General features: G+C 41.2%; 1 protein-coding gene across 2 annotated transcripts in view; it reads left to right on the forward strand.

The window, feature by feature from the left end:
- The window catches only part of sema5a (sema domain, seven thrombospondin repeats (type 1 and type 1-like), transmembrane domain (TM) and short cytoplasmic domain, (semaphorin) 5A), a 135440-nt gene that overhangs the window by 57877 nt on the left and 64275 nt on the right, over positions 1 to 13288 (forward strand). For both annotated transcript variants that reach the window (XR_001479263.2, XM_015355020.2), the window contains exons 5-7: positions 8281 to 8343; positions 9981 to 10079; positions 12151 to 12364. Coding sequence is in view for 1 of the 2 variants with exons in the window: in XM_015355020.2 (XP_015210506.2) it covers positions 8281 to 8343; positions 9981 to 10079; positions 12151 to 12364 (376 nt within the window). In the remaining variant the exon portion in view is untranslated. The remainder of the gene's footprint in view (positions 1 to 8280; positions 8344 to 9980; positions 10080 to 12150; positions 12365 to 13288) is intronic.

Here is a 13288-nt window from a genome sequence, read left to right on the forward strand (position 1 = left end):
TTTATCTCCAAATAATTTAGTTCTGTGCTTTCCTCCTCAATGGAAGCTACTGTAGTAGTGTACAATCATTGACTGCCACCCCATCTGAAGAGGCTGGATGGGGATTTGTAGCTTGAGATTCATCCCAGCCACGTGGCTGGGGTGAGAAACACTCATGCCTCTCTGTGGGCTTCAACAGCGCCCGCCTGTTTACAACAAAGGCTGCATTCTCAGCCACTAAGGAATGTTCTTTCAGTGAACAGTGGAGTCAGTTGGCATTTGTTTTACTTCCATCAGCAGGATTCCAGGCATTTTCAGAAATCTTGGACACAATCTCCGATATTAAATGCATTCCGGGCCCTGGGGTGTGGACGGGAGCTGAAAGTCCTCGGACTGAAGGTTTAGGAACAGTGGTAAATCAGACCAGTTAAGTCACTTGGTTCAATACTGGTCAAGGGCTGGAATGAAAAGGCGAACGATCGTGTTTGCGAAAAATCGTGTTGGCTCCCCTGGGCAGGGACTCGGGTTCTAGTTAACTTGGTTCAAATCACATGGCTCTGTGGCTCAGGATCTGCGCCCTTGGCTGGAAGGTTGCTGGTTTGTATCCCGCAGCTGGCAGAGGAATCCTACTCCGTTGGGCCCCTGAGCAAGGCCCTTCACCCCAACTGCTCCAGGGGTGCTGTACAATGGCTGACCCTGCACTCTGACCCCAGCGTCTCTTCCCGTCAGTATCTCATGGCGAGCAAGCTGGCGTATGCGAAAAGACAAATTCCTCATGCAAGAAATTGTATGTGGCCAATAAAGTGATCTGATCTGATCTTATCTTATCTTACTTTGGGTGAACTTAATCACGTTTCCGAGGATTCTGAGGTGCTAATGTAAAAAATAAGAGCATCCCACTGTATGCGGGCCACGTGAGTGCATTCGCTATGTAGTTTCCACATGTAGATCTAAGCTGAGGTGTGCTAAATAAAAAAATACATTTACTAGGAAATTAATTTCAATAGCTTATAAAACATCCACCAAAATGTAATTTCTAACTCAGGTATGTTATCTCCTTTGTTGAGAACTGAAGGAAAGATTCTGCCTGGCAGTTTAGATGGACCTTCTTGTTTTCAGCATGTAAATATGGTGAACGGACTCGTCTGCCCCTTACTTTTTAAAGAAACCTGCTGACAGACTCTTTGAGAGGGTAAAGACTATATCTCTTTAAAGTCATAACTATCTGTCATCTAGCAATTTACGTCTCTGTAATGAATAGTTATAATACTGAAAAAAGTACTTTGAATTGCTTTATCTAGATGCATCTTTACAGTGCTGTTACTGTACATTGGTTAACTATAAAAAGGTGAGGACTGTTAACTCACAAAACACTGTTGCTGAACTAGTAGTTTTAAAAGGTGAATGGTATCATTATAAAAGGTTTTGAACATTCAACTGATTTAACTAATCAATATAACATTTGGTAAAAAGAAAGGTGTTTTCCAAAAGAACATCTAATGGAAATGAAGGAAATATGACATTCAAAAGACAAAGCTTGATAAATCTCACGATTTAAAATGACAGAAAATATCAACTAGAACAATGAACGTGATTTTCCTGTAAGTTTAATCAGTATTTGTTCACGGGTGATGAGAATAGTAAATATTCAAACATTCTGCAAGCATCTGTTAGTTATTAACAGTCAATTGAAAGAGAGCTGTCAATTAACATCAATTACCTTTTGAAAACATCACACTGCTTAAATAATGCATCTTTGTTCGTAATTTACAACATTCATTACATTTACATTAACATTGCAGTAACTAGAAATCACTTCCGTAATGTTATGATACCTTCTAACTCAAACACATCCATCCATTTTCTAACTGCTTCTTCCTATTTAGGGACAGAGGGGAGCCAGAGCCTATCCCAGCAACCAAGGTCAGGGCTGGGTCCACCCTGGACAGCACATGATCCATCACAGAAGACATGCACACACTCACAGCAGCGTCAGTTAACACTGCCTGCCAGCAAACTGGAGCACGTAGAGGAATCCCACAAAAACACAGGAAGAACATGCAAACTCCACACAGATAGCACCTCAGGGCTGGAATTGCACCCAGGACCTCAGCACTGTGATGCAGTAATGCTAACCACTGTCACTCAAAATCACTTCCGCTCCACTAATTATAAAGTGAGTAGGTACATTCCAGGTCCTAAAGGACTCTAACACAGTAACAGGCTCAAAGATGTGAAACTGTTTAACGCTGAACAGAGGCTACATCACAGGGGTCATGATTCAAAATCCACAAAGACATAGACAAAGTCAACAAACCAAACTTTCAACACTGAGACACAAACGGGAGGACACAAGTGAAAACTATGGGATAGTACATTTAAAACTGAGAACAAGAAGCAGTTTTTCATGTAAGGGGTTGTGGGAGTATAGAACAAGTTGCCCGTGCATGTTGTTGAAGCCATTATAAGCCTGGCTTGTTTCAAGACCAGACTGATTGAGAGCCTGGCATCCAATAGCTGCTCTCTGTCCAACAGCTTAAAGTGGCCTGCTCTTATATGTGACATTCCGACTGCTCTTGAACTCTAGTTACAGGACAGCACTTTAGGACAGTAGTCCATTTCAGGAATGCAAGAATTTTCTTGCAGGCAGAAAGTGACAAATGTTGTAAAATTGAAATTTGTGACTTAGTACTGTAATTATTAATAGTCACAATTTAACTGTTAATATTCAAAACCTGGAGAGGATTTTCTTGTTTTTATAAAAAGCCATCATGATGAGAGTTTAGTGTAAGCAAGCTGAAGGATCTCCCTGATCCGTAATTTAAGAAGTTTATTTTCTGCTGTCTAGACTCTTACTGAGTACCCCAGGAAGCAGAGCTGTATATACTGCATGTGCAGTACCTGCTAAAGATGCCACTTTGACCACTTTATTAAAGAGTGGTAAGAAAAAGAAACAATGTTCTTTAAGTCCTATTATGTTTTTCCCCGTTTTAGTAGATGACAATTTCATTTATTTCCATCCAGGAACAGAAAAAAGACCAGGCTCCCTCTTTGCTTGTAAATCGCAGTGAGTTTGGCACTTCTGTGCTCAGAGTTACACTCATTCTTCTGCGCCAGATGCCTTTTGGTGAGAAGGTATTTCTTTTCAGCAGCTAACAAAATATGATTCTGCATTATCACTTAAAACTCATCATCTTTCCACTGAGAATTTAATTTATTCTCAGTGACAATCAATAAGACACATAAATAAGATATATACCTCTCCCTTTCTTCCTGTTCAGGGTTGATGACAGCTGTGCGCAAAAAAACTTATCAGCCTGCCTGGTATGGAAAATCAGAACTGCAAATATGTTTTTTTCCCCAATTAATTTCACCTCATTTGACTCGGTTAGTTTTTAAACTGCTAAACAACTCACACTGAAACTTTCACATTCTAAGATAAGCACAGAATTACATTACATCCTACATTATGATTTTATCATATTCACAGTGCATAGTGTGACCTTATTTTTAATTAATTGGTGTTTATTTGTGGTTATGAAATATCTTTGTTCTGCAGTTAAAGTGATGTTAAAGTGATAAATCTATAATTTAACATCATGACACCAACAGTAAAATCTATACAAGCAATAAAAGCAGGGGGATAATATTTATTATGTAATAATTTATAATAGCAATTCTTCATATTTATTTAGTATTTTTCATCCACAAGAATCCAAAAGCACATTAGGCCCAAGAAGGAATCCAGTCCTGAGGTGCACAGCAGATGTTCTGGTCCAGCAGCAGGTTCAGAGGATTACTTCACGGGTCGGGCCAGCCCCCAAGTGGAATTTAACAGGGTTAACACTCTTCCTCTCACAGAGAGATCCATGGGACTTTTTCATGACCCAGAAGTGAGGACCTCAGTTTCATATCTTTTCTGAAGGTCTGAAGGGCAGAACCTCCTACAGCACAGAGTCTCCAGCTACCATAATGGGGCAATGGTCTGGAAAATGGCCCCCAGGAAAGAGCGCCACCTACTGGTTCCCCAACACCACTTGCAGCAGCACCCGGGTTTCCTTATTAAAGCGTTGTTCAGCTTGTGAGATCTGATGAGATCAGGCTTTAAGGGAGTAAGACAGTGGTCTGAATTCTTGGGCACGTTCTTGTGAAAGAATGACTGCAATATTTTTCTTGGAAAACTACTAAAAAATTAAACTGCTCTTCTTGATCTGACCATTAGGCATATTACATTTTGCAGTTTTCTTGAAAAGTCAATAAGTCAAAGGATCTTTCTGACTGTAGTATATATTTCAGTTTCAGTTACTGTATATGAATATGTGCATTTAGACCTGAGACCACAATGCTCATTTTTAAAAACAATGGGTTGCAGCCCTATGGAACAACCTGCCAAGCCATGATGTCAAAACTGACACCTGGGTTCTGTGAAGTTCTGGAATAAATTAACTTCTAGAGCCTAAATTTGCTGCATGGGCTGAACTGGTCTGAACTGGTTTGTACTCTTTTTAGATTCTTTTGTCATGTTGAAGGGTTTCTGTTGAACTGCGTCTGTAAGGGTCTCCAATGTTATGAGCATATAAGGCTCACATCAGTAATTACATTTCCTTTCCTACTCTTCATTGTTCTCAGGCAGTAAAAGTACTTTTCTCTGGGAGAAAACATTTACTGTAAATGCCTTGTACTGAGGCTGTAGACCAGTGGTAGCCTGTGGGCAATGCCTGGCTCTGCACTCCTTTTCTCATTTCTCACTTTAGCAAATCCGATCTTGTCAGTTTCTTGCTGCTAAAAGTACTCTGACACATTAAAAAAAAACTCTGTCATGGTCGTCTGACCTCATTTCTCTGTAATACTCATATTTCATTATCCCGAACATCTGTATGATTTAAAAATACTACTATATCCACTGGTTACAATGCCATTGAAGCATTTTTTCTACAACTTGCTGCTCATTTAATATCTGCACCACTGACCCACTTATTCAATCTGTCTTTTAAACAGCTGAATTCCCAGCAGACTGGAAGTCCGCTCTTGTTCTCCCTCTTTTCAGAGGGGTGATAAGTCAGACTCCAACTGCAAAAATAACAAGCAGTTCAGCTTTTTTAGACAGCAATTCTATTTCATCTGATACGCAGTCTGGTTTTCATTTTGAGGTTTGAGTATTACAGCATCCTTAAAAGCTCTGTTATATTACAATGGCTAACAACAAAAAGCACACTTGAGGAGCTATCTTTTCAGATTTATCTAACACCTTTAAAGCTGTGGATTACTTGGGTCTTCTAAAAAAGTAGTTTTGGTCTTGTTATAAATTCTCATGAATCATTCCAGAATTACTTAGTAAATCTATATGTAAGATCTCAAAGATTTGTGTTAGAATTTCTTCCAGCTACAAAGGGAGTGACACAAGGTTCTGTCCTGGGTCCTGATGTTTCCGCGGGCAACAGGGATGTGCTGATGACACCATCTTGTAGTCAGTGGAACACATGTTATCATGAGCAATGACTGATTTCTGTTTTATTTTCAACAAAGTTCAGCAAAACTGCTCCCTTACTGATGATTACTAAAGATTTTCATCAACCTGAAGCATGTCACTGTTTATAAATGTCCAAACGTGGTACCTAAAAATTCATAATCTCTGTTAATAGACTACAACCTGAAGTGACATATAGACCTGGATTCCTTTACCAGAACAAGCCATGTTTTACATGTTCCTATAGACATAGACTAGTGTCCTGCTCTCCATCGTGGGCTATAGTGATGTATAGTGATGTTGTGTACAGAATGACCTCTATAAAACTTGATGTTTTCTACCATTCTGTCATAAGATTCATCACTGGTCCCCTTTAACATACTCATACAGTAATCTCCACTCTCTTATTGATTGGTCCTCTTTGTTTTCTAGAATACAATACAATCTCAATGGTTTCCATTGATATACAGATCTTTAATTATGAAAACACTCCCCTTTCATCATAACCCCTTTCAGTTCTCTCTGCCATTTTACCATTTAAGGTGTATCACTTTGAACAAATTGAACATTCCAAGAGGAACTAGGATAGACAAAAAGACTGTAGACCTTCAGCACAAATCTTTTCTATTTGTTGCTGCTAATGACTTGAACATTCTGCAGAGAGATCTGAAACTATCCACCTTTGTATCTGAGCACTTTCAGTTACATGATTAGACCTTTACTGCCTGACACTTGCAGTTGTTTACACTGCCCTGTCCTGTAATGTTCTGTTATTATATTTACATTTTATTGATCGTCCTTTTCTTTCTTTCACTGTTTTGTCAAATGTATGTGAGGCTCTTGTCTAGGTCATTATTGCAAATAAGAATTTGTTCTGAACTGACTTACCCTGTTATAAATGAAAGATTACTGTGCTCCAGATGTGAAAGCATGAACGAGGCTCATATTTTTGCTGTAATTTGGTTGAATTTTCCATTAGGTATTTCAACTCTTGTAATTGTACTGTGCTGTAATTTTAATTTTGAATACATATTTAGACCCATGCAGCAGCAGAGTTTATGTAAATGAGGCTGGGTATGGATTGCAGATTGCAAGTGCTTACAGATTAATTCAATCACCAAGGTACAGAACAAGGGCAGCGGAGAAATTACTGTAGGTCTTCTGTCTACTCTAATATGAGGAACAAGTAAAGGTTTATTAGATGCTGAAAAGAGAAGAAAAGAAACACAAAGTATCGGTTGTGTGGCCTTCTTCAGGTATCAAATGATGGTTTCGCGATTAAGGAACCTGCAAACAAAACCACTTTTATTAACACAGTATTCTTTAGCTGATCTTGTATAAAATGCTTTGTGTGAATGTTGTATTTCTTTTCTTGTCTTTTTAGCAGAAATAAACCTGTACTTGTTCCTTTGCAGCCTAGGCATGCTGATGCAGCTACCTACTTGAACTACTCTAATATGAGTACCTCCATAAAGCTAGGAGATGAAGTAATTGCTGCTTCCCAAACACACTTTATTATCTTGGTCTCATCACATACTTTATTTAAAGTAGAGTTTAGTTCTTCCTGTATTGGTTTCCAGTTTAGATGTTTCTAATGTCTGGAGGTCAGTGACTCCAGACCCAGCACACTGCTGCATGTAGTACAGTTCTGCGTGTCCCTGTTTTCCTGCTGGTGAGCTCAGACAGCGTGGATGCTGCTTTGCTGACACTGCTCAGTCAAGTTCCTGTGCCAGCAGTCTTCTTGAACAGACTGTCCTTCATCAGTGATTTATTTTATATCATCTTATATCTTCACTTCATTAACATTCAGACAAGACACATAAAAGGATATTAGTAAGCTAACCAATTAAAATATGAAAAGCGTCCTTTTAAGGGTAAAAGAAGTGGAAGGCACATACTGTACACTGTAATGTTTCAGTTTACCTGTACTTAAAGTTGTGTACATTTTATATACTGTAGCACAATTTCTGTTTTAAAACCCAAAGTTGTCAATTGTGGAACAATTGAATCAGTCCAATGACATTTTTTGCTTCCTTTATGGAATTGAATTAAATAATAATTAGACAATAAGGAGATGGCTGAACCCCCCCAAAAAAACTTCAGTGAAATGGAGTGGATAAATCACAGGAACTGATATAATGTATATATCAGATGAAGAAAATCTAGTTAAACAATCATATACATTATCTAACAGGGAAAAGCAGGATAAAAGTTAAATGTAACCAGCCATCGTTTAAACTTGGTAGCGCACTACCATAAAACAGAACAATGGTAAGAGAAAAAGGAACTAACAGGACCAAAACAAGTATTCTGAACTGCAGTGAAATGAGCTGTGTTTTAGCAGAAAGAGCTGCTGACCTCTGGAAGGCACTATCCAGTCAATAACAGTCCTTCATTAGTTTCCTCAAATTTCCCAACAGATAAAAGGCAATTTGATCCTTTGCTTTAAAAATGAATACATATCATGACTCAGTGGCAGGGAAATGACTTCTGCAATTCACTTCCTTATCTTTCAGCTCCAGACATTCATCTCAGTAATTAAGCAAGTTGATTTTGATGTTGTTGATCCTGTTAGCCGCTTTGAAAAATTAGTATTTTAGTCACAGTATATTAAGTGTAAAAATTTCATCATAAAAGTATAACACGATTAATAATCTTAATTTAATATCGTCACAATAAATTATTTTTGTTTTAGACTTTTTATTTATGAATCTCATGTTAATATTGATGGCAACGCATACCGTACATGAGTCGTGCAGTAATGTTACAAATGCTATGTTCTCAACTGGATCTCGGATATGTGATTTTTACATTCTTTGATCTTTCTCCATCAGGGGGCTGAGTGGCAGTGCGATGAGTTTACGAAGAGGGCATGCTTCAGTAAAGGGAAGTCTGAGGTACGTGCTCAGTCCTCTTTCTTCTCAACAGGCTCCAGGGGTGCCTGGAACTCTTCATGACTTGTGAAACACACTTTTACCCAGTCCTCAAGAGAAACTCTGACATGTGTCCAGTCCTGGTCCTGGAGGGCCAACATGTTGGAACGCATTCATTCTAACTCAGCTCTTAATGACCTAAGCTTAATTAATGGCTTAATTTGGTCCACTTTAACAGTTTTCAGTATAATACAATCTTGATTCTAACTCACCATCTACTATATCTTCCCATATTTTATGAGATGATAAGGAATGTACCCCTCACAGAAAAATGGTTACAGTCTTCACTCCCAATAAGTCATTTTGAATGTGAACTTAAAAATGTGAAAATATAAGACATCCAGTAGCTTGTATTTCATGACTGTAGACAATACAGAAGAACCTGTGCACTGCACCGAGGATCTGTAGAGTCTATTTTTGGCTTTTCCTGAGCATGTCAAACTCCTGTTCAAAGCACACTATATGCCAGTGTATGTACAGTATGCTGTATACTGGGGGCTGATGTTTTTTTAGAGCCTTTCAGACTTTTTCAGCTGCTTTGTATGTGGCAGAGAATTGTTGTATCTCTTATCAGTATGAATCAGAATCAAATTTAATGACAATATAAAGCACAAACTGTGTGCTGCAGCCCCGTAACTGTACTACATCCACACTACATAGGCTGGAGGGAGGCACAATCAGTTCTCAAAGCTGTTCTCTTGTGCTTATACACTTGGTAAGGCAGCCAGGTTTACTGCTGCTGATAGACCTGAAAAGCAAACTCGGGAGGTAATAATAGTCTGAGAACAGCACCATATGATTAAGTTTCTGTAGAGTGTCTGAATAGCTCAGAAGGGCGAAGGTAAAGTATTGCTATAATTCAACAAAGTAACTAATTGGGGAATGTCTTAGAAGAATCTAGGAAAAGGTACAGTATAGTATGTGCAAAGGAAATTGGTTTTAAAAAAAAGGACGTGATCACACTGTGTGTATTTTCCTGTATGTGTTGGAATTACAGAACCCATTCAATACCTGGGTCACGGTATAAAACCTTAAAGAATACAGTGTGTTGAAGAAGTATTCATGCAGCAGACATTGAGGTGAGTATCAGAGCCCTGTGAGGCACATTGAGGAGAACAGCTTGGGAAGAGTCCTGAATGTCCACGTGGTGTCCAGGTCTGCTACCACTGCTGTCCTTTCCCTCCCCATGAATGTGAACATCTGTGCCTGGCTGTCAGCCTGACAGGCTGCAGCGTTTCTCTTCTCTACATGTTACAGACTCAAGCTGTCTGTCTGTATACGTTGTCGGTCTACTCACACCCTCTCACTCACGCGACAAAGTAAGCAACTCACAAACCCTTTGTAAAAATAAATGTTAAAAGTCAACCATCTGTATGCATCTCTTCAAAGTAATGATTTTTTTTGTTATTATCTATAGGTCAAAATGTTGCAGGTCTTTATGAAGCCACACATAAAAAATAATTGCACTTTACTTTTAAAGCTGGTGATAAAATAGCCTTTGGCTCAGCTTGCTCGCAGACGCTCGTCTCTCTGTGATTGGTATCGACTGTGAAGTCTCTCTCCCTGCTGTGCCTGACGTGGAGGCTGCTGCTGTGTTGCAGGACGAGTGCCAGAATTACGTCCGTGTGCTTCTGGTTAATGGAGGCTGGCTCTTCACCTGTGGAACGAACGCATTCACTCCCATTTGCACCAATCGCACGGTAATGAAAACCAGTTTGCTTCCCTCTCGCCTCTCCCTGGCAAGGAGGGATAAGGCCCATTAGCAGCACAATGTGCTTTCCTCCACGAAACAAAGTGCAGAGGCCTTTTGTTGAGATCTGTGGGGCGGCTGGGGAGTGCAGGTGTAATAACACAGTGTCTTTCGTTCAGAACAGATGTGACAAACATGAGTGATTGATAGTTTCAAGAGTTACTACCCGGCGCTTTGATATTTACATCTGAATGGTTTTGGCAGCAGCTTAAGATAAGCAACAGCATCCAGCACTTGTTAGAGTGATTTAAGTAAACTTTCTTGCACATAAATATGAACATCACTCAGTTGTGCTTCTTCCATTGAAAAATGCATACAAAACAATGAAAAGAAAGTGTGATTTATCTTCATGTAGCATGATATGCATGGGTTTTTTTCCACACAAATAAATTGTTATATAGTCCACAGGTTTCCATATCATAATCCTTGAGTTATTTTCAGTTTTTGTTAGAAAGTTATGGAAGACAAGGGTTTACTTTTGTGATGTAAATCAGCAATGATGTAAGGAAGGTCTACTCTGTTCTATAGTAATAAAATAATTAAGAGGTTAGGCACAAACGGCAAAACTTTTTCTTACTTGAGATTCTCCCTGTGTGGCTTCTCTGAAGAACATAACCTGTCAAAGACTGACGTGAATTATTGATTTCAATGAAAACTCCCAAAGAGCTGACAGTCATGTTTTCAGGGGTTCCATGTAGTCACACAACATTAATAACAGTGAGGAAGAATACAGATAGCCTTAATAAACGTGCAGTAAATAATGTAGCCTTGTGTATCTTGATGTAGTGAGTAATAAAGCAAGGTCCTTAAATAAAAGGGCATGAATGCAGGAATGTCATTCAAAGTGCCACACAGGTACAGCTGTTTGATGTCTGAAGGGACGTCTTTTAAGTTTTATCTTTGTTTAATATTCATGGAAGGTGTTGGGCTGCAACCCCAGGAGAAATTAAGCATTTATCTAAAGAGACAGTTCAATGAATGTAGGCTTTGTTCACAGTTCCCTCGAATGGAAGTGCACATTATATTCAGCTTGATCCAGACGGTGAGAGTCGTTACCTTTAAAAGTTACTTAATTCAGTGTAAATGCTAATTTGCTGTATGCTTAGTTGGTGTTTAATGGGGATGGATCGAAGCACCCCAGAAGTAGGAATGAAAATATCGTAATTAATTTACAATACCTTCACAAACATAACACTGACATTTTTCCATCAATACTAGTCTGCTTTAGGACTTAACCGGCTGCCAACGTCATGTGTTTGTTTTTAACACACATTTTCTGCAGAATAGGCAATAACTCAAACAGTGCTGGAGGAGGCTGACTGCTCTCTGTAACACTTGCTGGAATATAAATCTATTGTTGATTAGAGGGGTTGAGGGGTAATGGGTGGGTAGATTGTAAACTTTTGATGGAGTAATGATATAATATCAATCCTAGTGTACAGAACATATTATATATATTTGTATTAAATACATTTTAAATCAACGGGTATTTTCACTACTCTAAACTCCAACTCTCCATCCCACTCACATGTGAAAGACGTCAGTTGCATTCTGGGCATTTTGCTCTGCATCAGCACTGGGCAGCTGCTGTGCTGCTGAGCAGTGAGACAAACAAGCTCTCAGTCAAGGTGTGCAGACTGTTTGTCACATCTTGCTCAGCCAGGCAGCTTGTTTATATGGAACTGTGAAGTCAGTATAACATAATACGTACAGTATTTGTCTTTATATCCATTCCTTATTTGTACATACAATACATTAGCTTTTTAACATGTAAAACTACAGTATATACTTAGAAAAGATTTATGAATCTCCTAGTTTGTTCTATATTAATATATCTTTCACTTAAAATGTAATTAGATCTTCAAGAAAAAACTTAATAAGTAATGGTGATAACCTGATTAGATCTGTTAATAAAGACTTTGGAAACACATTTCATCAAATACTGTTTATTGCTAGTAAATGATAAAAACTTGAATGCTTCCAATAAGGAACAGTTGGATGTTTTTGTCCGTGTGCTGCAGCTGACCAACCTGACGGAAGTCCACGATCAGATCAGTGGCATGGCGCGCTGCCCCCACAACCCCCTGCACAACTCCACCGCTCTCATCACCTCCAGCGGCGAGCTGTACGCCGCCACAGCCATGGACTTCCCCGGGAGAGACCCTGCCATCTACCGCAGCCTGGGAACTCTGCCTCCTCTCCGCACCGCGCAGTACAACTCCAAGTGGCTCAATGGTGAGGACGGGGTGAATTAATGGGTGGGGCACAGGGCAAGCTGAGGGAATGGGTGGGGCATGGGGAGGGGTGAAGGAATGGGTGGGACGAGGGGCAGGGGTGAGGGAATGGGTGGGACGAGGGGCAGGGGTGAGGGAATGGGTGGGACGAGGGGCAGGGGTGAGGGAATGGGTGGGACGAGGGGCAGGCGTGAGGGAATGGGTGGGACAAGGGGCAGGGGTGAGGGAATGGGTGGGATGAGGGGCAGGGTGTGGGAATGGGTGGGACGAGGGGCAGGGGTGAGAGAATGGGTGGGACGAGGGGCAGGGGTGAGGGAATGGGTGGGACGAGGAGCAGGGGTGAGGGAATGGGTGGGACGAGGGGCAGGCGTGAGGGAATGGGTGGGACAAGGGGCAGGGGTGAGGGAATGGGTGGGACGAGGAGCAGGCGTGAGGGAATGGGTGGGACGAGGGGCAGGGTGAGGGAATGGGTGGGGCATGGGGAGGGGTGAGGGAATGGGTGGGACGAGGGGCAGGGGTGAGGGAATGGGTGGGACGAGGGGCAGGGTGAGGGAATGGGTGGGACGAGGGGCAGGGTGTGGGAATGGGTGGGACGAGGGGCAGGGGTGAGGGAATGGGTGGGACGAGGGGCAGGGTGAGGGAATGGGTGGGACGAGGGGCAGGGTGTGGGAATGGGTGGGATGAGGGGCAGGGTGAGGGAATGGGTGGGACGAGGAGCAGGGGTGAGGGAATGGGTGGGACGAGGGGCAGGCGTGAGGGAATGGGTGGGACGAGGGGCAGGGGTGAGGGAATGGGTTGGACGAGGGGCAGGGTGAGGGAATGGGTGGGACGAGGGGCAGGGGTGAGAGAATGGGTGGGATGAGGGGCAGGCGTGAGGGAATGGGTGGGACGAGGGGCAGGGGTGAGGGAATGGGTGGGGCATGGG

This window comes from Lepisosteus oculatus, chromosome 6 (genome assembly GCF_040954835.1).
Source record: "Lepisosteus oculatus isolate fLepOcu1 chromosome 6, fLepOcu1.hap2, whole genome shotgun sequence".
NCBI classification, from domain to species: domain Eukaryota; kingdom Metazoa; phylum Chordata; class Actinopteri; order Semionotiformes; family Lepisosteidae; genus Lepisosteus; species Lepisosteus oculatus.